The sequence below is a fragment of the Tenrec ecaudatus genome, chromosome 2, assembly GCF_050624435.1.
Source record: "Tenrec ecaudatus isolate mTenEca1 chromosome 2, mTenEca1.hap1, whole genome shotgun sequence".
NCBI lineage: Eukaryota > Metazoa > Chordata > Mammalia > Afrosoricida > Tenrecidae > Tenrec > Tenrec ecaudatus.
The window spans coordinates 227,898,836-227,926,671 of record NC_134531.1 but is presented as its reverse complement, the minus strand read 5'-3'; the positions used below and the strand labels follow the sequence as shown (position 1 = coordinate 227,926,671).

Sequence of the window (27,836 nt, the reverse complement as noted above, 5' to 3'; positions counted from 1 at the left end):
ACGAACATGTTTAATCTCCCTAAATTAAATATATCTTCTGTGTGGGAAGCTGGGACAGGAAAATTAAATTCTTTCCTTTTTAAACTGGATGCGGCCAGTAGTATTTGAAAAAGCCATGCAGAAAAGGAACCACTTAAGCTGGCTTTGCCCCCTGCTGAGGGATGGTTGGCTTCAGTCCTTTCTTTCCCCTGGGGCCGCTTCCAGAGGAATGAGCCCATTTGGGAAGGAGTTCGCCCTGCTCTGAGGCTGGAGCAAAGAGCCCAGGACATGGTGTGGTGCAGCCCCAGCATTCTTGGAACAAGAACCTGCGGTTTCTCTCTTCCTTCATCTTGTTAAATCTGTCCCAGTGATTGGGGTGGGTACCAGAGATAGTAGAGGCTTTCTCACACTCTCATGTAATTTAAAGCTCCATTCTCAGTCAGCAGCGGGAGAAGGCAGACATGGAGGAAAGGGGGTGAGGAGGAAGTGGCTTTCCTGGGCTCTGACCTCATCCAAGTCCCAAACTATGTCTTGGAAAATGCGTTTCTAAATTGGCCTGAGGCACTGTTAGGAGAATGTCTTAATTTAACCTTCCTAGAACTCTGTGTTGCTTAGGAGACCAGATACCAGCATCTTCTGCACATGGGAAATGTTCTAATGTTTCCAAAGAATATGTTTTCTGGTACATGGAGAATAACCAGGCAACACCCAGCTGCTCTCGGTCTAGAGTACTCATGACCTCCCCATGTGTGTCAGAGTAGAATGGTGGTTCATGGGCTTTTCAGTGGCTGAGTGTTCGGAAATCAGTCATTATGCCTTTCTTCCGAGGTATTGCTGGATGGACAAACATCTCCACCCTTTTGCTTCACATTCTAGCGAGTTTTCTTTTTGCAGTGCCCAGGGATTCCCCATGAAGACTATCTTTGAACTTTCCGTGTTCAAACAGTGTATCGGAGGATTCCTTTATTAGGAGTGCCACATGGCATTTTGGTGGTACATGGTTTCATGGAGAAAGATGTTGAGCTCTGCTCCAGGGTCCACAGTCTCCTCTGTCACACAGGACCGCTAGGGGTCAGAATGGACCCAGCACCACACAGCCATTATGCACGAGGGAATGGTGAATAAACGCCCACTGTGAGAATCTACAGGGGTTACAGAGAAAATGACAAAATAATAGAGTCAAAAACACACTCTATTAATGTTGGAGAGCATCAAAATCAAAATATGAGATTTGAAATAGTGTTATTTTTAGTCCAATCAGTTAAGAGCGACTTTGCATCTGATAATTGCAAAAATTTTACTGAAAGTTGTCTTTCAGTTTTAAATTCAAACATGTGATAAACATGATCTCAAACCGCTAATTAATTCACGAGTGCCAGTGTTTTAAATATCACATTATTTTAAATGTCAACTTAGCAGTAGCTCAATTTTTACATGGGGAATCTGATTCTTGTGTTTGAATTTTAGGAATCTATTTCCTCTGGGGAGGAAAAAAAAAGCTTATTCACCAGATACTATTAGAACACATATTATTGATGTTATTTTTAAGGGTTATAAGAAGATAAGTCAGGTCACCCTCAACGAGGATCTTATGACGATAGCGATGTGTTCATTAATATCAGTACATGCTATGCAGAGCCAGTTTCATCTCACGGAGGCCCAGATGTGTTTCAGAATGGAATTACACTCCACAGGGTTTTCGTGGCAGTGACCTCTTGGAGGTTATCTTTTTGATAACGAGGCTTTTCTTCTAGACGATGTCCAGTGGGTTCAAATCACCGACTTTTTAGCCAGTAGCTAACTAAGGACTCACAAACAGCTATTATACCATTAATCAATTGGCGTGACCTCTCTGTCACGCTGAACCACCTATCTCAGCAATATGCAGTCTCATTTTTTGATGAGTTTCTTGGGCTAGTGTGCATATCCAGTGAACATGCCAATTGCTTTCACAGAATGATAGATTCTGCCGACCACAGGCCCCTTTGATTAACTTTCCATTGATATTTGGGGTTGGCAATGAATGGTTCAGAACTGTAAAGGGGTGAGGAATTTGAAGTTCTTGCAGGAGATATTTGAGAAGAGGAAGGTGTGCAAGTTTCGGTGTAGATGGAAGGCAGTCTCCAACGGAGACCCTGGTAATGCTCATGGGCGAGGGACATGGAGAGATCTGATGAAATAATCTCTCAATACTGCGATTGACATCACATAATATTTGCAAGATATCTCTCCTCCAATATAACTCTATCTCTTGTAAAAAGACATCCATGCTGCTCTATAATGCATCCAGGCAAATTGAGGAACTTAAAGAGAAGCTATATTGTATGTTAGGTTGAGATGAAGATGGAGCATGCAGGAGCTGAGGCTGCCGTAGTACCTGAGACCATTTTACCACATGAAACATTGGATCCTCAGTATTTCAGCTTGCTCTTTATTAATCAGTATTTCTTAATTGTGGAAATTACTGAAAACACTATTCACGTCTAAGTGGTATATCTATCCTGCTACGAGTCTGTGAAGATACTAAGCACAGCCTGAAGTTCAGCGCCTTCTCACATACCCTTAGCAGCATGATCAAGTCAACTGTGCGGTTCTTATCTGTGGTCAAGTGAGTTCTGACTTCTGGCGACCCCATGTATCCAGAAGGGAACTGCTCCATAGCCTTTCAAGGCTATGCCTGTTAGGAAGCAGACCATCGAAAACACCTCAAGGGTGGAGGGAGGGTGGCGTGGAAAGGGGGAACCAATTACAAGGATCTACATATAACCTCCTCCCTGAGGGACGGGCAGCAGAAACGTGGGTGAAGGGAGACATTGGACGATGTAAGACATGACAAAATAATAATTTATAAATTATCAAGGGTTCATAAAGGGAGGGGCGGAGAGGGAGGCAAAAAATGAGGAGCTGACACCAAGGGCTCAAGTAGAAAGCAAATGTTTTGAGAATGATGATGGCAACAAATGTACAAATGTGCTTGACACTACGTATGTTTGTAGGTATTCTGAGAGGAGTTGTATAAACCCCCAATAAAATGATTTTTTTTCAGGCTCAATTCACTTTATTACATTTTGTATAAAATTGACTATGTGGTAGCCACAGCTGGAGCCTGGGTCCTCTGCATGGAGACTCTGGTGTGGGTCTTCACAAGATGGTCAGTGAATTTCTGGTAGGGAGACTTGGTGAACACTGTCTCTTTGAAGAGGTCAGGGGTCAGATAGCTGTAGGTCTTGGAGATGGCATCAAAGGTGGCTTTGGCAAAGTTGCCCAGGGTGGCTGTGCAGCCCCTAGCCGACGTGTAGCAGTCATCAATCCCTGCCATCATCAGCAGTTTCTTGGGCACAGGGGCTGAGATGATGCCAGTGCCCCTCGGGGCAGGGATGAGTTGCACCAGCACAGACCGACAGCGGCCGGTCACCTTGCAGGGGACCGTGTGGGGCTTGCCGATCTTGTTGCCCCAGTAGCCTCGCCGCACAGGGACAATGGACAGCTTGGCCAGGATGATGGCCCCTCGGATGGCAGTGGCGACTTCCTTGGAGCACTTGACACCCAGGCCAACGTGCCCATTGTAGTCCCCGATGGCAACGAAGGCCTTGAACCTGGTGCACTGTCCAGCTCGGGTCTGCTTCTGCACAGGCATGATCTTTAGGACCTCGTCCTTGAGAGCCATCCCCAGGAAGAAGTCAATGATCTCAGACTCCTTGATGGGTAGGGAGAACAGTTAGATCTCCTCCAGGGACTTGATCTTCATGTCCTTGACCAGATGACCCAGCTTGGTGACAGGGAGCCACTCCTTGTCTTCGGCTTTGCCCCCGCGAGCTCCGCGGCCTCGTCCACGGCCCCGACCCCGGCCGCGACCCCGTCCTCGCAAGCCGCTGCGGAAGCCTTCGCAGAAGCCGCTGCGAGCTGCTGCTCCCGGGCCCCCGGGACCTCCAGGCCCTCCCGCTGCACCGGCGTCATCCGCCATTTGGTGTTTTCTCGGAGAAGAAGCTAAAATGATTTTTTTTAAAAACCCAAAACACCTCAGAGATGAGTTTAAACTGCAAGCCTTTCAGGTATCAGTCCAGTGTTTAACCTTCTGTGCCATTCAGGAATTCCTGTGCTACCTTTTCACATTCTTAAGATTTTCACAAAATCAAGAAGTACCAATTAAAAAAATAGAAAGCAAATAAAAATCCCCACTTAGAAACTTTCCAGGATAAGGAAATAGGGGACTCCCTCTTTGGTCTTATTATTAGAAAAAAAAGTTATACTCACCTCTATAGTCATAGTGAATTTCCGTATTTTAATGGTAGTTGTAAAAGGCATTTAAAGCGGCTTGGCAACAGCGTTCCCGCACGGGGTAAATCACACTGTAATGCCACTGTGCACTGCTCTTCAACTGCGTGTGTTTAGAAAGAGATACCGGTCCCAACAACCTGAGCGTCTGCTGTGAATGTGTGCAGGAGGAAGTAGGGAAAGATACTACATGATAGGATCATTGTTCTATGTCCCCATGAATTTTAGGAAATTTCCATGAGTTTCCATCAGGATGGAACCATGGTAAATTTTATCCAAAGCAGCCTAAAATTTTATTTCCCTTAGAAGACCTCTACTAAAAGACCCCCTGATCAGTGGAGAAGTTATCCAATGTATAAGATAAAGGTTATACAATTTTATTATGTCCTTGGTGGATTGCTAAGTCTGACACTCAAAGAGGCCTGTGTTCTTGGGGAATATGAGGAGAGGAGTGAGCACCGAGTAAGGCATCCATTCGTCCTCTACTTGGTCATGTAAACTTAGTGAGAATATGACCTGGCAAAAATATATTTTATACGCAAAGGCTATTGTGATGAAAGTAAGACCAAAGAGATTTTATCGCCACAAATTCACAGTTCTAGGATTTTTAATAAGATTTTCTATAAATAAATGAAAGCTAACTGAAAACTCCCTAAAACATTAACTAGTGTGCTTAAAAATGATGGTTTTAATAATGTGTTGTGAATTAAAAATTGGAGTCCCCGAATGGTGCACATGTTTATGGTCTTTACCATTAGCCAGAGATTAGAGATTTAAATTCACACAGATGTAATTCAGAACAAAAGTTTCAGTGATCTGCTTCTAAAACATCAGCTCTTGAAAACTCTGCGAAGCTCCGTTCTATCTGAACACATGAGGTCATCATGATAGCAATTGACAACCATTAGGTTAGTGAGAAACTAGAATGACAAGGTCCGAGAAATCTAGTTCTTAAAAAATATGAAGAAGTAGGATTTTTACCTACTAACACATTTAGATATTGACTAAAAGTTGGTGATTTGGATTCACCCAGAGATGCCTCCAAAGAAAGTCCTGGCAATCGCTTCTGAAGATCAGCCACCGCACACCTTGTAGAGAACAGTGGTGTGTGACACACATGAGCTTTCCATGAGTCTGAATGGACTCGATAATTGGTTTAAACAGGCAATAGGATCACAAGAGCAACAAAACCATGCACCTGTATATAGTATAAAAGATAAATATATATATATACATATATATATGTAGACTTTTCACCATGGTCTTGTCAGATGTTTTGCCATTGTTGGTGTGTGTTTCCTTCGTGAGTAGATGAAAAGTAAAGACATGAATCTGTTCTTTCATGCCTCACCTGTAGCAAGCATGGTTTTATTTGGGCTTTGCCTTTTATGCTGGTTGCGAATCATGCCTCCATCCAAGGACTCTCTCCTGAGGTCGGACGTGTCTTTTAGAAGAGCTGCTTGCTGGCAGGGCTGCTCTACTAGGAAAGATGAGACGTTCTCCGGGTTCCTGGACGGGAAGGCAAGGGGCCATTGGAACAGGCAACTGAACTGTCGCTCCCTCACTGCTCTTCTCGAACGCAGAATCGAACGTTTCTGGTGGGGGTTCAGAATCGTGAGGAGACTCAGTTCTAATCCAACACATGGCAGGTGACTGACACGTAATGAGTTCGAGTCTGTCCATGATATTGGAAGATGAATGCAAGAAATATCTGTCCAAGTGGCAGTCCACTTCTCTATTTTTCATCAAATAGAGTCAGGCGACGGAGTTGCTGGGTGATGCAAAGGGTTATTGGATGAGGCTTCTGACGGGTGGGAGGTTTGAATCTACCCATGGGTGTTTGGGAACAAAAATCTGCTTCCAAAATAGTTGCCTTTGACAACCCGATGGAGCACAGTTCTGCCACCATGAGTTGACATCCATTGAAGAAAACGGGTAAAATTAGCGACACTCTGTTTTGGTGTGTTTGTTTTTTGGGGGGTGGGGTGTGGTGGTGAGGGAGTTCCCTGTTGGTTGTCAGTGTTATTCTTAGACCCAAAAAATCTCTCTTGGCGGAGGAAAGTGGTTAGTACTTGATTCTGACACAGATGAATGGACTGACTTCTCCTTGTCGTTGTCTGTGAAGCCCCTGCCGCCCTGCCATGACTCCGTGGAATCCATGCAGGTGTTCAAGCAGCACTGCCAGATCGCAGAGGAGTACCATGAGGTCAAAAAGGAGATCGCCCTGCTGGAAGAGAAGAAGTAAGTGGGACCTCCCTGAGCCTTCTCTCCTCTCACCTGTCTGCTGACAACGGGTCCCGAATGGTGGGGATGTCCTGTGTTAGCAGGGGCGACAGGAACCAACAGTGTGTGCTTCCGGAGTTGCCTGGCATCTTACATGGATGTTGCTTTTGATAATAGAAATGGGGGCAAAAATAGAAGAAATGCTCTACTTTATGGGATGGTGAGAGGAATAGCATGAATACTTTCCCACTGTTTAAATAAGAAATTTCAGGGTCGGAAATGGAAACGAACAACCCAGAGCCATATTATGTTTCTTGTGAACAAGCTCAGGGATCCCAGAGTATTTTGGCCTGGAGAAAATTTTAATTAGTGCTTACCTAATAGATTTCTGCCACTGCAAGGAAGCTTTCTATCTTGATAGCTTCTAGTACCAACTTAGACGAGCTTCAATACCAACTGTATTCTATTGCAGTTGTTAATAAGCCTTCCTCCAATTCTGATGCCACATTCTTCTTCATATAATCCACTTTCTCTGATGATTTGCTCAGCATCCCCCATATATATACACATATATATATATTTTATATATTGCATTAAAAATAAGCTGATATAATAGTTCATGTCTAGTCTTTGTTTGAAATCTCTGCTGTTAGCATTGAGAGTAATAGTAACTGGGGGTATTAATGCTGTAATAATATAAGAAAATTAAGCCCCAAGCTAAACTCACTGCATAAAATCTCTTCCAACTGACAGCAACCTTATAGGACAGGGCAGGAATGTCCCACGGGGTCTCCAGGGTTGTGCATTGTTATGATTGCAGAGGCTGCATTTTTCTCCCAAGAAGCAGCTGGCTGAGAGGGTTGAACCAGTGAACTTTTGGTTAGTAGCCAAGGACTTGAACACTGTTCCACCTGCACTCAGTAAAGTGAGAAACAAGTCCGTGGATAGAGATGGGGAGGCTAGCATACGAATGGAGATACTTCATACAGAATGGGCCAGACTCTTAATGTAGATGTTACTCACGAACCAATATGTGCTTCTTCAGAACCTATCCCATTTTCCCTTCAACTTTGTTTAAATTATATATATATATATATGTTTTAAGTTCAGTATTATCTTTCTTTCCTCCACTAATTGACTGAATGTGGAGCAAAGTCCAGATTCTTTTGTTATCACCAGTTTCCCTTTTCTCCATTCTCACTTCGGTCATTTAGGTTTGGAGCCTACACACCCACGTTTTGGTTGATGCAATCCTACAACTGGTCTCCCTTTGCTATAAGTTTTTTTTAGATAGATGTAAAATGACACCCGGCTCTGGATTTCAAGACCTGTCCCTGTATGAGGATCCTTTGTGATTCAAGAGTTAAGTGCTTGGCAGCTAATGGAAAAGTCTGTGGGTTTCCACCCACTGGCCACTCTGCAGCAGAGAGACGTGGCTGTCTGCTTCTGTAAAGACCGACAGCTTAGCAACCCTCTGAGGGGTTGTAATGTCCCATAGCATTACTATGAGTAGGAATCAACTCAGGGGCAGTGGGCCATCTCAGTATGGTGCTGATTCATTTGTAGAGCTTGCTATCTCACCTCTTGCCTTCTGCGCTTTACTTTCACCAGAACACAAAGCCCCTCCAGCATCTGAGTCCTTATTCACAATGCCAGCCCCAATTCTGCACACGTGCAAGAGCTACTCTCCTTTAAGAAGGCTCAGCTCAATTTCCTGCTTTAACCATCCCATAATAATCAGCCTTTCTGATCAAAGGACTGCCAGTAGTATCCCTTTGAGTTTCTGTCTCATCCTCCTAACTATGTACACTTTTCACAGTTACCCTGCAACATCTCTTGGTATCTGAGTCACCTTTGAACTGTGCATCAGATGGGTGATCAAGGTGACAAGGATTATTTAAAATGACTAGTATAAACAACAACAACAACAACAACAACACAAAACTCACTGCCATTGACTTGCTGCTGACATGTAGCCACCCTCAAGGCTTTCCAAGGCTGTAAGGCTTTATGGAAACATCCTCACCTTTTTTTCTCCTGTGGAATGGCTGCTGGGTTTTCAACCTTGCGGTTAACAGCCCAATATTTACTGGTGATGCCACCAGGGAGCCCTGCTGTAACAAACAGTAATCTACTTTCTGTATACATTATTTTATTTGTAGCTTGTGTGGTCTCTCTAGATAGATAGATAGATAGATAGGTAGATAGATAGATAGAGAGAGAGTCATCTTACTGGGGGCTCTTATCACAATCCATCCATCCATCCATCCATATGTCATGCACTTTTGTACATATGTTGCCATCATAATTTTCAAAATATTTTCTTTCTACTTGAGCCCTTAATATCAGCTCATACCCCCCCCCATGGCCTATATTTTAAACAGACTCCTTATCAGAAATAAAGTATTGCCAAGATAAACTTTTAAGTTAGAGCATATCTTATATCAATGAAAAATGAGTTTGGTCTAAAACTCTAAAAGTTTATAATGGTCATTTATTTCCTATACTTCTCTGAAGCAGAAATTTGGTGTTGCAACATGTTTTCTTTGTTTTTTCGGTCAAGATAAATTGGGCCAAATGGATTTGATCCAAGAATTTAGCTGTCTCCTTTTTTTGGATAGTTCTAATGAGAATTTCTTTCCCATCATTTCATAAAGGGTCACTGATTATGTTGCCTCTGATGATTGGCTAATATAAGCTAGTTGCAAAAAGAGATTCTAGCTTATTTCAAAAGAGTGCTTGCCTCGCTTTGGAATCGCTTGGGCACAGCTTAAGGTTTGGACTAAGCTGAACTTCTGTCTGTCTCCAGAGGGGGTCTCCCTGGATCATGTTTGGCAGAACCTGGGGCAGTGCAACAAAAAAGTCGATAGAACTATTATTTTAAATCATGCCTATCTGTGGGAAAAGAAGTAAAACATTTTCTAGGTTTATAAACACTGCATGGAATGAATTTAATTTAAAGAATCACTTCTGGCTTCTTGGCTAATGATGTAGGAACAATCTTTTCCTGCTTTATTGAAAAAAAATTTTTCCCTCAATGTCAAAAATAGAGAAATAAATAAAAGGCTTTGTAACATTTTCAAGGACTCTGATATCTTTCCAGTACGCCCGCTCTTAGTTTTGCATAGTTCTTTCTAGGTCTTTTTCTATATAAATTGACATTTTTTTCCAGGTATGGAGCACAGTTCTACTCTGACAGACATAGGATTGTTATAAGAAGCAGTCAACTCATTCTCAACAGAAACTTTTTTTTAAGTGGGTGGGAAGACAGATTGCATTGTGGCTTTGATTTGCATTTAATTTTCCTGATGGCTAATGACATTGAGCAACTTTTTTTCCTTATGATTATCTATATATCACCTTGGAGGAGAAATATCTACTCAAATCTATTGTCTGTTTTAAAATTGGATAATTTGTCTTTCTATTATTGAATTAAAGGCATACTTTTTGTGGGTCTCAGGCAAAACATAAAAAAGTAGTCCATAACCAAAGCGGATGTACATTCTCATTCTTCTTTTAAATATTGACTGTGATGAAGGGGAGGGGAGCACCTCAGCCAGGGGAACGTATCAGGACGGAGGAGAGAGGAACACATGTAATTTATGAGTTTGCTCTTAGCCATGCTTTGATTTGGTTTTTTATCATACATTTGATTTATTTAAGCATTTTCCATAGTAAGAGATTCTTTTTTCTTTCTTTTAAAAAATAAATCATTTTATTGGGAGCTCATACAACTCTTATTACAATCCATCCATCCATCCATTGTGTCAAACTCATTTGTTGCCATCATCCTCAAAACATTTTCTTTCTACTTGAGCTCAATTTTCTCCCTCCATCCTTGCCCCTCTTCCATCACAAACTCTTGATAATTTATAAAGTATTATTATTTCATTTCTTACACTGCCCAACATCTCCCTTTACCCACTTTTCTATTGTCTGTCCTCCAGGGAGGGGGTTATATGTAGATCATTGTGATCAGTTCCCCATTTCTCTCCCCACCTTCCCCTTCCCCTCCTGGTATTGCTACTCTCATTATTGCTCATGACGGGTTTATCTGTCCTGGATTCCCTGTGTTTCCAATTCCTATCTGTACCAGTGTACATCCTCTGGTCTAGCTGAATTTGTAAGTTAGAATTGGGATCATGATAGTGGGGGGGAAGGGGGTGGGGGAGCATTAAAGAACTAGAGGAAAGTTGTGTGTTTCATTGTTGCTACACTGCACCCTGACTGGCTCATCTCTTCCCTGAGACCCTTCTGTAAGGGGATGTTCAGTTGCCTACAGGTGGACTTTGGGTCTTCACTCCACACTCCCCCTCATTCACAATAGTATATTTTTTGTTCTTTTATGCCTGATAGCTGATCCCATCGGCACCTTGTGATCACACAGGCTGGTGTGCTTCTTCCATGTGGGCTTTATTGCTTCTAGGCTAGATGGCCACTTGTTTACCTTCAATCCTTTAAGAAACCATATGCTGTATCTTTTGATAGCCAGGCACCATCAGCTTTCTTCACTACATTTACTTATGCACCCGCTTTGTCTTTGGCAATCATGGCGGGAGGTGAGCATCATGCAATGCCAGCTAATAAAACAAAGTGTTCTTGCGTTGAGGGAGTTCTTGAGTAGAGGCCCAATGTCCATCTGCTACCAATAAGAGATTCTTATATTTAGCCAGAAACACATATTTCTTTTGGAGATCCCCAAAGGCAGCCATTTTTAAACAGGGCTCTTGAAGCCTCTCCAAGAAGAGTGAGAGTAAAGAGGGTGGCAGGCTGAGGACTGTACCAGAACCCACTAGAAAAGGTCCAAGTCTAAGTTGTATTTATTTCTCATCAATGTAAGATGCTTTTTGAACAGGGATTTCATGACTGGAAAACATTGACAGCCAAGCTTGACTTTTTCATTTCAAGGATGTTTTTCTTAAATATTTATTCAGCCTTGTAGAAGTTAGGTCTCCTTTTTCTTAAAGAAATTGTAAAAGACATCTCCTCCCCCCTAAGCATTTGTAGGTTATATTGTCATGTGAGGGTGGGGGTGGAGTTCTGTCCTTTTCCCCAACAGCCTTCCATGCGAGACTTGGGACTAGGGTTCATTTTCTAGTGGTAGTGGTGTGTTCTCCAAGACCAACTTGGCTGGCAATAACCAACGACTAGGCTTTTTAGTCCCGCAAAGATTTAAAATCTTGGGAACCCACGGAGGCATTCTATTCTGTCCCATAGGTAATTATGCAACAGAATTGCGTCAATGTCAGTGAGAATTTAAGTGTTTGGTTTTCCCGGTCGCTGTTAATAAGTGCTATAAAATTGCAGCAGTAGCACCTGACTTCCTCTAACTTTTCACAAGGGGGAGTGGGAATTAAGACTCGCAGTCCAAGGCTGGTCCCTATGAGGGAGGTGCAGAGATATTGGCACCCTCCAACCATTTTCACCAGTCTTAATACCAGCCATTCCTCCCGCGGTAACTTTCTCTACTGCTTTTCAACAATTCATTGCAAAAGTCACACAGAACTACAGACCTCACTATTAAGGGTTTCTGAGGAAATGGACAGCTTTTTCGTGATTCAGTTTTTTGATCAAGACAACCGCTTCTCAGCCAATCTAATAGGTCTTTGGCCTCTCAGCCTGGCTTCTGCTCTGCTTTGACAAGAATTGCAAAAGCTCTCTTAGCTCTGCTGATAAGTGCCTAGAGGCGCCCTAGTCTAAAAGGAAGCCTTGGTCCAGAGGTGCTCGCCACTGGCTTTCTGGGTCAGCAGACCCAGTTTTACCAAATGCTTGCAAACACCCTCCCACAGGAAGGGACTCAACTTTCTGATTCTAAAGGGCCAGGAAGCCCAGTGCATCAGTTCCTGTCCAAATCGTGGTTCCTGTCGTCTCATGCTGCCAACCTCTCATTGTCTTCTGTGTCTCTTCATTCTGTGTTCCCCACTTTCTTCTGCACCTTGTGTTCTCTGTTTCTTCCGTGTAGGAGGATCTCAGAATAGGAGTCCCAGGCCCAAAGGCTGTGTTTCACGCCTAGATTGTCTTTCTGGGTGGTTATAAAGCTTTGGAATTGACTCTTTTAAAATCTAGTGGAACGGCAAAACTAACCAATCCCTTTTTTAGAGTCCCTTACACTTACCTGTATGGTCGCATCCACCGCAAAGGTCTAGGCACCTATTTATTTCATTAGCAAGTTATCCAATACCTTGGTGGACCATAAAAACCTTGCATGCATAGTCCCATACAGTCATTTAATGGGAGTCATAAAGGTTATAGCTGGCAGAGCCATATGAATTCACTGCGCTACAGATGTTATCAAAATAGACGTGCCCTGGGGGTTTCCAGGCTATAATATTTAAGGGAACATACATCTGGGTTTTTCTACTGCAGATGCCCTGGAGAGTTTGAACCGCCAACCTTACTGCTAGTAAACTAGCACTCAACCAACGCTGCTTCAGTTTGGGGTTGGCATTCCATTAATTTTACATTTTGGAAGACCAAAAAAAAAAATCTCTCTCTCAACTCTTACTAAAGAAGGTATGGCAAAATGGATTCTTCTTCAGAAGATTTATTTTTGTATTCCCAATTCCCTGTCTTCATCAGGCTGTGAGGTTCTATTTTCTCTTAATGATCAACTGTGATGTTTTTACACCACCTAATCATACGCAGTTCACGCTTTTCAACTCCCATTCCCAGGCATCTCTTTCCTCAGGTCTATTTGGAACCATATTAAAAGGAACACAATATGAGTGTTTATCTCTCTCATGTGAGTGTGCTTTTAATATATTTGCAGTACTAAAGAACAAGTCGTCATCTCTGGGGAAGCAGAGAGAGAAAACATTTTTCCTTTCATCTTATGAGAGTAGTTTGTAACTCTGGTGATCTCCCACCCCTGGGGATATTGGTAATATCTAGAGATATTTGGGGTTGCTATAACTGGATACTGGCATCTAATGAATAGAGGCCAGCGAGGCTGTTAAATTTCCTACACTATCCATATATGGGACGGCCATCTACAGCAAAGAATTATCCCGTCCCAAACACCAATTAGATGAGATTTAAGGAATCCTGCTTTAGAGAGATTTCACCTCTGGTTGCCCTTGGGCTCCAAAAATACATGAGTATATTTGTTGCTTCTGAGATATTCATTTGTAGGGACTTTACTCATTTACCATTCACTTACCTGCATAAAGTGAAGGCAGATAGGTCTTCACGTCTTTGCCATCTTGCCACCGCTATGCCTTTTCCCCAGTGTATGAGTGCTTTTACATGCACCTCTCTCAAGCACTAAAAATATAGCAGTCTCAATCTTTATTATATAATAAAATTATACCCAAGATGAAAGTATTGTTATGAATTTATTTTAAGAAGTGTAGCCAGGAATTGGAAAAGATTTGATAGTCGACAATTTTAAAAATCTATTTATCTACCTGCCTATTTATTTATTTTAATAATTCATTTTGTTGGGTTCTTACAGCTTTTATAACAGTCCATACATCAATTGTACCAAGCATACTTTTACATATGTTTCCATCATCATTTCCAAAACATTTTCTTTCTACTTGAGCCCTTGGTATCAGCTCATTTTTGCCTTCCCTCTCCCACTCTCCCATCCTAGTTAACCGTTGATAATTTATAAATTATTTTTATTTTTGTATTTTACATGATCTGTTGTTTCCCTTCACTCATGTTTCTGTTGTTCATCCCCCTGGGGTGTGTGGATGTTATATATCAATCATTGGGATTGGTTTCCCCTTTCTCCCTTTTCTCTCCTCACCTTCCCTCTACCCTTATGGTATAGCCACTCTTATCATTGGCCCTAAGGGGTTTATCTGTCCTGGATTCTATATGTCTAGAGTTCTTATCTGTACCATTGTTCATGCTCAGGTCTAGCAGGATTTGTAAGGTAGAACTGGGGTCATGATAGTGGAGGGGGAGGGTATTGAAGCATTAACGATCTACAGGAATGTTGTGTGTTTCTTTGGTGCTATACTACACCCTGGATGGCTCCTCCCTTCCTTGTGACTCTTCTGTGAGGGGATATCCATTTATGTACAGATGGGCTTTGGGTCTCCATTCTGACCCCTCCTCGTTCACATAGAAATGTTATTTGTTTTGGGTCTTGTGATGCCTGATACCTGTTCCCATTGATACCTTGTGATCACACAGGCTGATGTGCTTCTTCCATGTGGGCTTTGTTGCTTCCCTGCTAGATGGCCGTTTGTTTAACTTTGCTAGATAGCCGCTTGTTTAACTTTAAACCTTTAAGACCCCAGATGCTATAACTTTTGATAACTGGGCACCATCATCTTTCTTCACTACATTAGCTATGCACCCAGTCTGGGAAGACAATATTTGGATTGGGAACAATCCAAAAATGAAACTAAGAAATAAAATAAAATAAAAAGAAACAAAAAAACAAGTATAGCCAAAATGCTTCTCAGAAGCAAAGGTGATGAGAGACTTCATCTCACATACTTTGGACATGTTGTCAGGGGAGACCAGTCCCTGGTGAAGGACATCATGCTTGGTCAAATAGAGGAATAGAAAAAAGGATGTAGGCCCACAGTGAGATGGTTTGACACGGTGGTTTCAACAAGGAGCTTAATCACCAGAACAATTATGAGGATGGTGCAAGACCAGGAAGTGTTTTATTCAGTTGTACATTTGGGTGACTCAGATGATTAAGTTCTTAACTATTTGTCAACATTTGGTGGCTCGTATACAGCCAAATGCATTTCAGAAGAGAGAGCTAACGATCTGATATCCAAAGGTAACAGCGTTTGAAAATACAATGAAATAGCTCTGGAATTGACTTGAGGGAAATTAACTCAAGAACAACAATTACTATATTACTCTTTAGCTGACTGGGGAAAAACAAACAAACAAACAAACGAAACTGTCAAGAATTTATTCTTTTCTGAATAGTCTTTAATACATTTTTACAAGTTCTGAGAACCATGGTCATGATCTATCTAAAAATAAGCAATATTTGCCTGAAGGATGAACACATGTATCCGTCTCATGGAAGTCAAACGATCTCATTAATTTTGCTATTAGTTTCCCCAACATTTCAAAGTTCTCTTTACCAACTCAATTGGACTTTTCCCTTCCCCATTTGTTTTGGTAAATAAAATATTTTTCTGACAAGTAACTTTTAGATGGAGCTCTGGGAGCTTAGTAAGTTATGTGTTTGGGCTGCTTACCGCCATGGTCAGGAGTTTGAAGCCACCATTGGCTCCAAGAAAGAAACGAGATCTTCTGTTCCTGTGAACATTTACATACTTAGAAACTCACAAGGACAGCTATACTCTGTCTACAGAGTCACTATAAGTTGGAATTGATTTGGTGACATTACATTTGGTTTGAGTTTTTTGAGAGCTGAAGATGGAGTAGCAGACAACCTACTGTGGCACCCAAAGTGGTGGTTTTCTCACTGATGACATGTTATCATTTTCACATTATATCAAAAATCATGTTCCAGCATTTGGCCTCAACTCAAGTAATCCCTCAACACAAGAACACTTTGTTCTAATAATCTGGCATTCTGTGATGCTCACCTTCCTGACACGATCGCTGAAGACAAAATGGGGGTATAAGCAGATGTGGTGAAGAAAGCTGGTGGTGCCCGGCTATCAAAAGATATAGCATCTGGGGTCTTAAAGGCTTGAAGATAAATAAGCGGCCATCTAGCAGAGAAGCAACAGAGCCCACATGGAAGAAACACACCAGCCTGTGTGATCATGAGGTGTTGATGGGATCAGGTATCAGGCATCTAAGACCCAGAACAAAATCATACCAATGTGAATAGAGGTGGGGGATGGAGGGCAGAGTGGAGACCCAAAGCCCATCTGTTGACAATTGGACATCCACTTACAGAAGGGTCACAAGGAAGAGACAAGCCAGTCAGGGTGCAGTATAGCACTGATGAAACATACAACTTTCCTCTAGTTCTTTAATGCTTCCCACCCACCCCCACTATCATGACCTCAATTCTACCTTACAAATACGACTAGACTAGAACATGCACACTGCTATAGATGAGAACCTGCAACACAGGGAATCCAGGACAGATAAACCCTTCAGAACCAATAATGAGACTAGAGATTCTAGGAGGGTAAGGGTAAGGTGAGGGGAGAAATGGGGAATTAATCTCAAGGATCAACAATAGATGAACAATAGAAAAGTGGGTGAAGGGAGATATAGGGTGATGTAAGATATGAAAATTATAATGTATAATTTATCAAGGGTTCATGAGGGAGGGGAAAACGAGGAGCTGATATCAAGCGCTCAAGTAGAAAGAAAATGCTTTGAAAATTATTATTCTAGCAAAAGATAAATTATTATTGACTTTCTCTTATGTGAGAAGGTTAGACTAAAATTCTCTGATTCCATTTAGCTGTAATTTCTATGATGTTATGATTTGTTATCCATATCAGTTAAAACATATGACTTTGGAAGTTTTAACAAGGTCAGATATGGAACTAGAAAAATAATCATTGTCATTCCCATCCCCGTATGCTAACTCCTAGGCTAGGATTTGAAAGCAAAATTTGTCTCCTGAACCATTTGTATGACAAAATTCATTTAACAAGGAAAAAGAAGGAGTGTATGAAGAGCTTTGAAGCATGTCTGTTTTTTTCATTTATAAATTTATTTTAAATAGTTATATAAGGAATTTTATTAATAAATACTTAACTGCTTAAATTATGTTTAAATGGAAATGGCTCTAAACCTTTAACCAGAAGTAAATGTTTAGCTTCTGGTGGTTTGTTACCAGCGGTGACTGTTTTTCAGTTAAATGTGCACTCTAAGTCCCTGTTTTTCCTTTTTTCAAATGGTATATTTCATGGCAGTTGCTCTACCACAGGGGCTTATAGGGAGGATCCAATAAGATAACTCGGGTGGTGGTGGTGGTGGTGGTGAATCACCAGCCTATAAACTGATCAAATGCAAAATGTAGTTTTTTTAAAAAACAGACGTTTTTTTAAAACTAACCCCTGTAAGTTATTTGCTTCTGAGGTAACTTATTCTTCAATTATCCATTCAGAAAGCATTTATTGGGTTTTGCAGGAGGGTCACGGATTGTGGACAGGCTTCAGCAGAGGTTCCAGACAAAATCATACTCAGAAGGAAGGCTTCGTGGTCTCCTTCTGAAAATTAGCCAATTACAGCTTAATGTAACATGATTAAATATGATCTGAATTTCTTGTTTTCGACACCTAATTAGGAGGGACGATGCCAAAGAAGGGGATTGTGTGTAGTGAAGTGTAGGCTCAGCAAGGGCGAGAGCATAGTTTTGATTGGAGGATTGACCCAGTCGCGTTAATGATGGGCTTAAAATACTGACAATCACAAGGAAGGTGCAAGACTGACCACATGTCAGTCATTTACATCATTCAGTCACTGATCATGTGAGATCACTGCAGACAAGTAATACATGTGCTCTTCTCATGAAGGTGATTTCAAAAAGGGGACCTTTTGTGACAGGGAAATGATCTTGAGATGAGGGCTAACACAACATTTTAAACAAACTCAAGTGGACATCTTTCCAAATCATTGAAGCTTTACAAGTTTATGGGAATACTGCCTCACATCAGACAAGAGGATTTAGATGAATAAGTAGTTTAAGGAAGGCTGGGAAGACCTCAGAGATGAGGCCAGAGAGAGAAGTCCATTATCTCAATGAATGAAGGGACTATGGCTGAAGTACAGAAACTAGTGGGAAAAGGTCAGAGAATTACTCTTGATGAAACAGCCCCTGCAGTTTGGATCTCCCATGGTTAGGCACTTTCAATTTTAAGCGAGCATCTTGTCCTCAGCAAGCTTTCAGTTCAGTGGGTGCCAGAACTGTTATGGGAAGATCAGGTTGCTCAAATAGCTGATTGTCCTATCAGTGTTTTGAGCAAGAGAAAAGCTAATGAAAGACTATTTTATGAAAGGAATTGTAACTGGGGTTGCCTATGTTTACCAATATGATCCAGAGAACAAGGTCCCATCAAAATATTGAATTCTTGCAGGGATTTGCTGGGCCAGTTAAATTCAAAACAGAGAGGTAAGCTCAGAAGGTTATGGTGATTGTTTTATTGGGGGATTTCAAGAGAGTCATCTTGATAAATATTTTCAAGAGACACAGGACAATCATGAGGGCTTATTATGAAGATCTTTTTTTTTAACTGAAAACTTGTGTTGGAAAGAAAAAGGTCAGGAAATTTGTTTATAAGAATTTTCCCATTACACCAATGTACTCGATCATCCTATGAGGTTTCCAGGGTTATTCTTCAAGAATTGGGTTAGGAAATCTTACCCTGCCCACCCTACGTCTGTGATATTTCATCTTTAGACCACCTTTTCCCAAAATCAAAGAACAAGTGAAAGGAACATAATTTGAGTCCCCTAAGGAGGCCCAATGGGCTGTTCTGATGTGGTGTACAGAATAATTAGCGGAAAGGTTACCTACTGCCCTAGAGTTGGTTCCTACTCATATCACCCAGTAATCTTTTTTTCTTTCAAAATAAAATTTATTGATTTTAGTGAAGGTTTACACAGCGGATTAGGTTTTCATTTAACAATTTCTATGTAATTTGTTCAGTGACATTGGTTACAATTTCTTTCATTCCAAAAGATAACAGAACATAATTTAAGAAATAGAACAAATTAAGAATGGGTTAAAAAGGAAAATGATTCAACTTAAAAAACAAAAACAAACACCACACTCACTGCCATCAAGTGGATTCTGACTAATGGCAACTCTATAGGACAGGGATAAGAGGGAGGTCAACTGATCAAGTCTCAAGTTCAATCCAGCTCTGTAATCTTTGTGGCAGCAGATAATTTCATCTTTTTCATAAGGACAAGTCGGTGCGATAGAGTCTCCTAACATCTTATGAAAGTGTAAAGGCTTACATGGAGGATATATAAGAAACCATGACTCTACATTTTATATATATGTACATATGTATACACACATACATGTATATATACATACACACATATATGTCATCATGACCCATTGTACTTAAATACTCCAGTGAATATTTTCTAAAATTAAGCACATTCTTTCATGTAACCAAGGTACATCGTATAGATTAACTTGTGTCCCACAAAAAAATGTATCCACTTGGCTAGATCATGATTCTCCCTATAATATAATGATCTATTTTGTGATCTGATATAATTACACTGTGTATTGTATACCTGACCTATGATGTTAATAAGGAAGGATTAGAGGCAGTTATATCAATGAAGCAGAATCCAATCTAGAGGATTAAGTTATATTTGGGGTCAATCTCTTTTGAAATATAAAAGCAATCAAATAACCAAGCAGACATTACCTCCAAGGCAGAAGAGCCAGGAGAAGAGAATATCATCTGGACGTGGGGTCTGCACTGAGAATCTCCTAGATCGAGAGGAAAATTGATGTCCAGACCCAGAGAGATCTCCACGTACGTTGAAGGAGACCAGGACCTGCCCCTGAACCAACAGAGGAAAACCTTCCTCTTAGAGCTAGCACCCTAGATTTATACTTCTTGCTTGAGAGAACAAATTTTTATTTGTGGTATTACTGTTCCAGCACTAAATAACGAATTCAGTGTAATAATTAAAATCTGGAAATTGAGCCTAGATAGTGATTGTTGTTGCTGTTGAATCAGCTCGGACTCGTAACAATCCTATGTGTAGCAGAAAAAAAACCATTTTCATTCCTCGCCATTTTCATGGTTGCTGGCATGATTGAGCTCATTTTAACAACTATAATTGATAATAGTACTATTATCTAATTCACAGCCCATGTTCAAATTGCATTAATTACCTAGTAATGTCTTTCATAGCTACTCCCGCCCACCCACCCCCCCCACACACACACACTGTAGGATGACACGTGACATGCAGCTGTCATTCCTCTCTGGCCTCTTTAAACCTGGACTATCCCTTTAAATCTGGAATCCTTCTTATGATTTTGTCTCCCTACCCCTCTGCCCCATGAAGAGTACAGGCTAGTTCCCCTTAGTTTGAGGATGCTTGGTGTTTCTCGTGATTAGATTCCAGCTATGCATGTGCGGCAGCAATACCACAGAAATGATGCTATATTCTTCTCAGGCCATGTGATACAGATTTACCCCATGACAGGTGGTAGCAGGTTTGATCACTTGTTTAAGGTGGTTTGATCCGATTTCTTGACACTTTTCCTATTTCATAATTAAAATGTGAGAAGCTACTTTGAGATTATGAAAGGTCTTGCTTCTCTCTGAACATTCACTATTTTAACATTCCATCGTACCCTTGTAAGTATCTAAATTTAGATATACGTTATAGCGCCCCTAAATATTAGTACAATGACATATATCTCTATGAATGCACACACACATAAAATATTTCACCACTTGGATTTACTGAGAGCAATGCACCATTAGACATTTTCGAAGACCATGACCTAAAGTCAGTGAGATGAGCTGGTTAACCCATTTTCTGTTTTGGATTATTTGAACACTATAGGTTGAGGTTTTTGTTTTGTTTTTTCATGTTTTAAGGTCTTTGTTTCCTTTTCCAATATCCACTGACAACCATGAATTTAATAAACACTCATAAGATATCCCTAAGCCCAAGTAACAGCAGACTCCACAGTTCAAAAGGTGCAGTTTCTCCATGAGCAGCTGCCTGGTTGCTGAAGAGTGGCCTCGACAAAATTTTTGGTAGACTGAGTTTGGGATCAAGGGCTTCTCCCTACCCCCACCTCCCAGTGGCCTTGGTCTTGTTTGCAATGGAATCTCAAAGATGACGGTTTTTCAATAATTCAAAACCAGCTGCAGTCACATGGGTCCGATTCCATGCGAATCGCATTTGTGTCAGAGTAGAGCCGTGCTCTATTTGGTTTTCAGAAGATCACCAGCTTTTTTGTCTGGGGCTGCTCTGGGTGGACTCAACCTCCAACGTTTCAGTTAGCAGCTAAGTACACTCGCTGTTTGCATCATGTAGGAGCTCCTTCGGCAATTTTCACTTCCTTTTGTTCTCGCTCTTCATTCGACATAGTATCAGACCAGTCTCGGCACAAGGAAAGAAGAAAGAAGAGGAGCCTTTAGAACTTCAACCAGCAGAAGGGTAGAGTGGAGTAAGGGAGAAAGGTGTCTGTAGTCATGAGTGAGTGTGAGGAAGACAGTGATTGCGAGTAGAGTGTATTCCACCATCAAGACTACCTGCGTGTCCCAAAAGGTTAAGTGCTCCATCAGTAGCCGGGAAGTTGGCTGATCCTGCTTCCTAAACTCAAGCCAGCGGCCAGTACCAAATGCAGATACATTGTTAATTAAACCCCAAATGGAATCCTGTGCCTTCAAGCTGATTCTGACTCATGAAAAGCCCAGAAGCTTCAAAGTAGAACTGTTCCACAGGGATTTTTTGGGTGTAGTTTTTATGAGCCTGTCTTCCCCAGTGCTGAGTGGGTTTGAACTATCCATTTTCCAGCTAGCAGTTGACTGCAAACTTCTTGCATCACCCAGGGCAAGTTTGTTCATTGAGGTTGCAATGTATATATGTACACACACACATATGTAAGGACTAGGGAAAGACATGGACACTAACACCTGTTGGGGAGGAGTTGGAAACCTTGATTCAAAGAAACCTAGTGAAGAGTCATTATGCTCAGAAATATCAAAGAAAAGGAAAAAACAAAAACAAGTGACTTGTAGAGTATGAAGGTGAGTTAAGGGGCACGCTATATAGTTAGTTCTCTTACTAACACACCATAGACAGCAACTTAAATCATAAGAACTATAAACAGATCTGCTTTTTTCATAAATTGTAATATGCTGTGCTCTTAAGTAATCTTTGATTTTAGATATGTCGTGTTTCGATGTGTTAGGTAGAGGTGGCAAATTAAAATACAGGGATCTAAAACTTGCAAGGGGTCCCTGGATGGTCCAAATAGTTAAGAAGTTATTTTGTGCTAACCCAAAGGTTGGCAGTTTGAACCCATCCAAAAGTTCCTTAAAAGAAAGTGGGGAGTCGGGAGGGAGGGGGAAAACGAGCAGCAGATATTAAGGGTTCAAGTAGAAGGCAAATGTTTTGAGAATGATGATGGCAATAAATGTGCATATGTTCTTGACATAGTGGGTGTATGTATGGATTGTGATAAGAATTGTACGAGCCCCCAATAAAACGATTAAAAAAAAAAAAGAAAGGGCAGGTGATCTACTTGTGGGGCAAAAACCCTCCCAAACAGAAATAATTCATTGGAAACCCTAGAGAGACTCGAATAGCTTTACTATCAGACAGACATCATTGTAAACTTGATCATGGTGAATCGAACTACAGTCTGATACGATACTTGGTCAGTTGACCTCTCTCTTGGCCCCTCCTGAATTTTCTTTAGGCTCAAATATTTCTCGATTGTTCCAAGACAGAAAGTTCTTCTTTTGCTTTTTAAATATTGTTGGTAGTCCAGTGGTTCTCAACCTGTGGGTTTGACCCCTTTGGGGCGGGGGGGGGGGGGGGGCGTCAAATGACCCTTTCACAGAGGTTATCCAAGACTATTGGAAAACTATTTCCAACGGTCTTAGGAACTGAGACACCACTCATCTATCCGTCTCCAGGCGGGTCTGCCTACATGCAGATACGCCCATAACCAAGTACCCTTATCCATGTTACACCGGGTTTCAGGACAAAACTTCATTGATTTGTAATTAGAAATAAATATTTCACAGTATATAATTACATATTGTTTGGGGGATTAATCACTCTGCTTTAATTATGTTCATTTGTAACAATGAAAATACATCCCGCATATCAGATATTTACATTATGATTTATAACAGTAGCAAAATTACAGTTATGGAGTTGCAACAAAAATAATTGTATGGTTGGGGGGTCACCCCAACATGAGGAACTGTATGAAAGGGTCCCGGCATTCGGAAGGTTGAGAACCACTGTGGTGGTCTTTTCTTTCTTCCTTCCCATCATCATTATTACCGTTTTCTTCTTTCTGTTTTGTTCTTTATTGTTTCTGTTAGGTCTTCCAGTTCAGGAAGCACAGAAGGAGTGGGTGCATACAGGGAATCACTGACGTCATGCTTTATCCAGGAGGAGGGGAATCAGTGGGTGCAGGAGCGGGGGAGGGTGATTAGGGCTGATTGCGATGTGTTTGTATACAACTCTTTTTAGAAGCAGCTCAACTATAGAAGTATATGAGATGTTAATATTATATTAAGAAAACTACTAAAAAATAAAAAGAAAGAAAGAAAAAGAAACCATACTTGACTTATGGTTAGCAGGCGTGAAGGAAGAAGAGTTTTGGGGGGGCACTGCGTTTATTTTAATGGTGGTGGGACAATTCGGAGGAGGAATTCCGTAGTGGTTGTACATCCAATGGCACTGATTTTACCTATGGAAGTTGTTGGATTGCTTTGCTGTGCATATTTTTGCCATAATTGACAAAAACACAAATAACAATGGGGGCGGAGAAAACGTTCTAAAATTGATTGTGGTAAAGATTGTACAACTCTTCTGGGTATGGTTGAACTGTTGAATTGTATGTTATGTGGATGAAGTGCCAATAAAACTGTAAAAAGAAAGAGAAAGAAAACCGTAGCGAGCACAGTTCGTCATGTGGCACGAAAGGGAGTTGGAATGGGTTCCAGCAACAGTGCAGACGCGGGGAGCTGGGAAAACGAAAGCGACAGGCACCCACGGGAACGTCTGGTTTCTAGCATGCTACTGCGCAGTCATTGGATTTCCCCCCATTAAATGTTACACTTCTCCCTCCCTCCCGTGTCCCTTGCATCTCCAGAAAGGAGCTCATTGCCAGGCTGGATCAGGCCGAAAAGGAGAAGGCGGACGCCGCGCAGCTCGCCCGGGAGTACGAGGCGCTGGCCGAGGAGAACCGGACGCTGAAGCTGGCGCAGTCGCAGTGTGTGGAGCAGCTGGAGAAGCTTCGGATACAGTACCAGAAGCGACAGGGCTCGTCCTAACTCACGGCCAAGTGCGCCCAGAGCGGCAGCAGGGGCGGCTGCGGTGCGCGGGCCAGAGCTTTTGATTTCTAAGGGATGAAAGTAAAATCTATCATGACTTCCCTTCATCACCCACACGGCAAATGCCTATAATGAGTTTCGTGCTTGCCAGCTTCTAGCCTGAGAGAAAGATTGCTTTAAAAATTTTTTTTTGAAATAAGATAATTATGTTGAACCTGTTCCCATGATATGTGTTCAGAGATCAGAATCCTTTCCCAAAGATCTACGTATATAGCGCTGGAAAAGAAAAATAGCTGCTTATTTAGGAAGGTAGTCAAAACGTACACCAGGGGCAAGATGATGAAATAAAGTCGTAATTAGTCCTATTAAGAGCCACGAGCCGGGCAGAGTTAAGCCATGGAAATTACGCACGAAAAGCTCACTGCAGTTCACCAAGTGTGCATTTTACATTTTCATGCCTTTAATGTTTGGCCACCAGTAACTCCCCTGTATAGATTTATGTTCACCAGAGTCAGATTAATCCCTCCATGACTGATAGTACTCAGAATAACTGATCATGTATCAAAAACGCTTTCTCGTGAAAATAGGAGCAGGAAGCATGTTTGTGCCCACAGCACATTGGCCAGTGCTGACTTGCTGTTGTAATGAAAAACCGGATACGGTTGCGTTTCCTTCTGGCCGCGTTATCTCATGCTTGGCTTCTCTGCCTTTGCTTGTTGGGACAGGGGAAGGTATCATTGGACGCTGAAAGCTCTCATGAAACCAGCAGTCTCGTGTCACTTTGCTTTGAATTTTTGGAGAGGTTTTGAATAAGTAATAAATAATAGGAATCCATGAGTAAATCGAGGGTTACAATTATTTTTTCCCTGCTCTACCTATCATATTTCCTCAAATTGATCTCTTTGTACTATGTCCATTTCTATTCCTGTAACTTTTTCATTAAACATGGATCAAAACTGTCAGCTTGTATTTTGCCTCTTTCTTGCCCCCTTACGCTCAAAGAAGCAATTGCCTAAGCCTCAACAGAAATTGTTCTTAGGTGTATTTGCATGTCCCAAGAAGCAAAGTCCCCTTTCCTGGAAAAGTCTGTGGCTTCTTACACAACTCAGAACATTTTTACTGAATATGATGCCTTTGTGTCCGGAGATATTTACCAAGAAACCATTAAAAACTGATTAAAACAGTAAAATGACAAGAATTGACCAATATTTCTCAACTGGGGTTATGTTGTGTCCTTCTCCCTGCTCCCCGGGGAGGACATTTGGCAGTGTGTTAGGAAGAGTTTTTTGTTTGTCACAAGTGGGTGTGGGGAGGTGTTACTGGCACCCAGTGGATAAAAGCCAGGGATGCTGCCAGACAGACATCCTGAAATGCACAGAACAAACCCCACAGCCACGATTCCACGGACCCCAAACAGCAGTGAATTTGAGACCTCCTCACTGGGCAGTTTGGACAAATGCCAAGGTCAGCTTCTTGCAGGGTTACCCATTTCTTGTAATGTGATACAGTCTACAAAGACCTGATGTACCTTTAAAAAACCCACAGTTAATCGTCCCTCCACCCCTCCCACCGCCCTGAAACCTTTCATTGTGGCTTAAGTGAAAGTCTACAGAGCAAATAAAAACTCCAAGTTATGCACATTTTGTTCCATCACACTGGTACCAGGCCGCTCAATGTAACAGCACTTTCCCCACTTCCTCTGTGGGTTCCCCAATTCCAGTCTTCCTTCTTCCTTCCTTCCTTCCTTCCTTCCTTCCTTCCTTCCTTCCTTCCTTCCTTCCTTCCTTCCTTCCTTCCTAGCTTCGATTTTAGGCAGATGTTCCCACTTGGGCCTCGAATGACTGAGGAGTATGCCCTCCTTGGTATGATGGTTGAAGGTGAAGGAGTGGGTGGATTCAGTGTCAGGCCTGAAGGATCTCAAAGGATCACAGTCTCAGAAGTTCTATCCATCTCAAATTGATCAGACCAGTAAGTCTGGTCTTTTTATGATGTTGAATATTGTTCTACATTCTTTTTCTCTCTCCTGCTATCTGTGTAGCACTTTCTGTATTGTGATCCCGATCAATGTGGTGGGGATGGTAGCCGAGTAACACCTTCCCACTCCCACTTGTAGTTTATACTCTGTTCCCCAGTCACAATTCATATACAAATGTTCCTTCATTCCTTCAATAAATATTTACTGACATTCTTTAGGGGACACAAAGGGCTCTGGTGGTTTAGTGGTTACAAGTTGGGCTGTGAACCACAAGGTCAACAGTTCGAAACCACCAGCTGATTTTTGAGACAAAGATGGGCTTTCTACTCCTGTGAAAAGTTACAGTCTCAGAAACTCATACGGGCAGTTCTACTACATCCTATAGGGTTGCTATGGATTGGCATTGACCTGATGGCAGTGAGTTTGTTTGTTTTTGTGGATAGGGGACACAATAAATGGAAAAAATATTAAAGTTATTATGAATGTCACTTTATTTGAATCAAAAAGTAATGCCCAGAGAAACACTAACAAGAAATCAAGCAATATATTGAATTGGGACAACCTGCAGCAAAAGATCTCTTGAAAGTGTTAAAAAGTAAAGATCTTTGCTCCTGACCCAAGCCATGATATTTTCAATCAGCAAATGCAATTTTGAATAAGGAAAACTGAAGAGGAATTGCTGTTTTGAATGACTGTGTTCACCAAGAATATCGATTGCACAATGGATTGCCCGAAGAACAAACAAATCTGCCATGAAGGACAGTGAAACTGTCCATGGGAATTGAGGGTGGCAAGATTCCCATCCTTTGAACATGTTGTTAGGAGAGACCAGTCCCTGGAGAAGAGCATCATACCTGGAAGAGGGGCAATGGAAAGGAGGAAGACCCGCTAAGAGATGGAATGGCCCCATGACTGCAGCAATGGGCTCAAACATAGCAACAATGATGACACTGGCAAGGGATCACTCAGCGTTTTCTCCCGCTGTCCACAGGGACTAAAGATTTTTGTTTTCTTCACATTGATGTGTAATGCACGCTGGTGACTGTAGTCTCTGATCTTCATCAATAAGAACATTAAGTCCTTTTTTGGTGTCATGTGCATACTGTAATGGTTAGTGAGCTTTCCTCTCATCTTGATGTCACGTTCTTCATAGTCTAGCTCCATGAAGTCGTCGCTCCTCATCCATACATATGGGAAAACAATGCACCACTGCTGCAGATTCTTCCCAATTCTAAACCACGGAGTGTTGCCTCTTGTTCTCATTGAATGACTGCCTCATGTCTATGTATAGATTTCCTATGAGCACAGTATTGAGAATTCTCAGTCTTCCAAATATTACAGGTAGGTCACTGTTGTTGTTAGGTGACATTGAGCCAATTCTGGCTTATAGTCCCCTAAATACAACAGAACAAAACACGGCCTGATCCTGTCCCATCCTCACATTTGCTCTT

The 27,836-nt window shown here is 41.6% G+C and overlaps 1 protein-coding gene and 1 pseudogene across 1 annotated transcript in view; one reads left to right on the top strand and one right to left on the bottom strand.

Annotated features, from left to right (window-relative positions):
- The window catches only part of MAP3K7CL (MAP3K7 C-terminal like), a 58,686-nt gene extending 33,325 nt beyond the window's left edge, over window positions 1–25,361 (top strand). Inside the window, exons 4-5 of the mRNA XM_075543403.1 lie at window positions 6,380–6,495; window positions 24,230–25,361. Coding sequence (XP_075399518.1) covers window positions 6,380–6,495; window positions 24,230–24,410 — 297 coding nt within the window. The 3' untranslated portion in view covers window positions 24,411–25,361. The remainder of the gene's footprint in view (window positions 1–6,379; window positions 6,496–24,229) is intronic.
- On the bottom strand, window positions 3,021–3,948 carry LOC142441373 (small ribosomal subunit protein uS5 pseudogene; annotated as a pseudogene).
- Window positions 25,362–27,836: the final 2,475 nt, after the last annotated feature.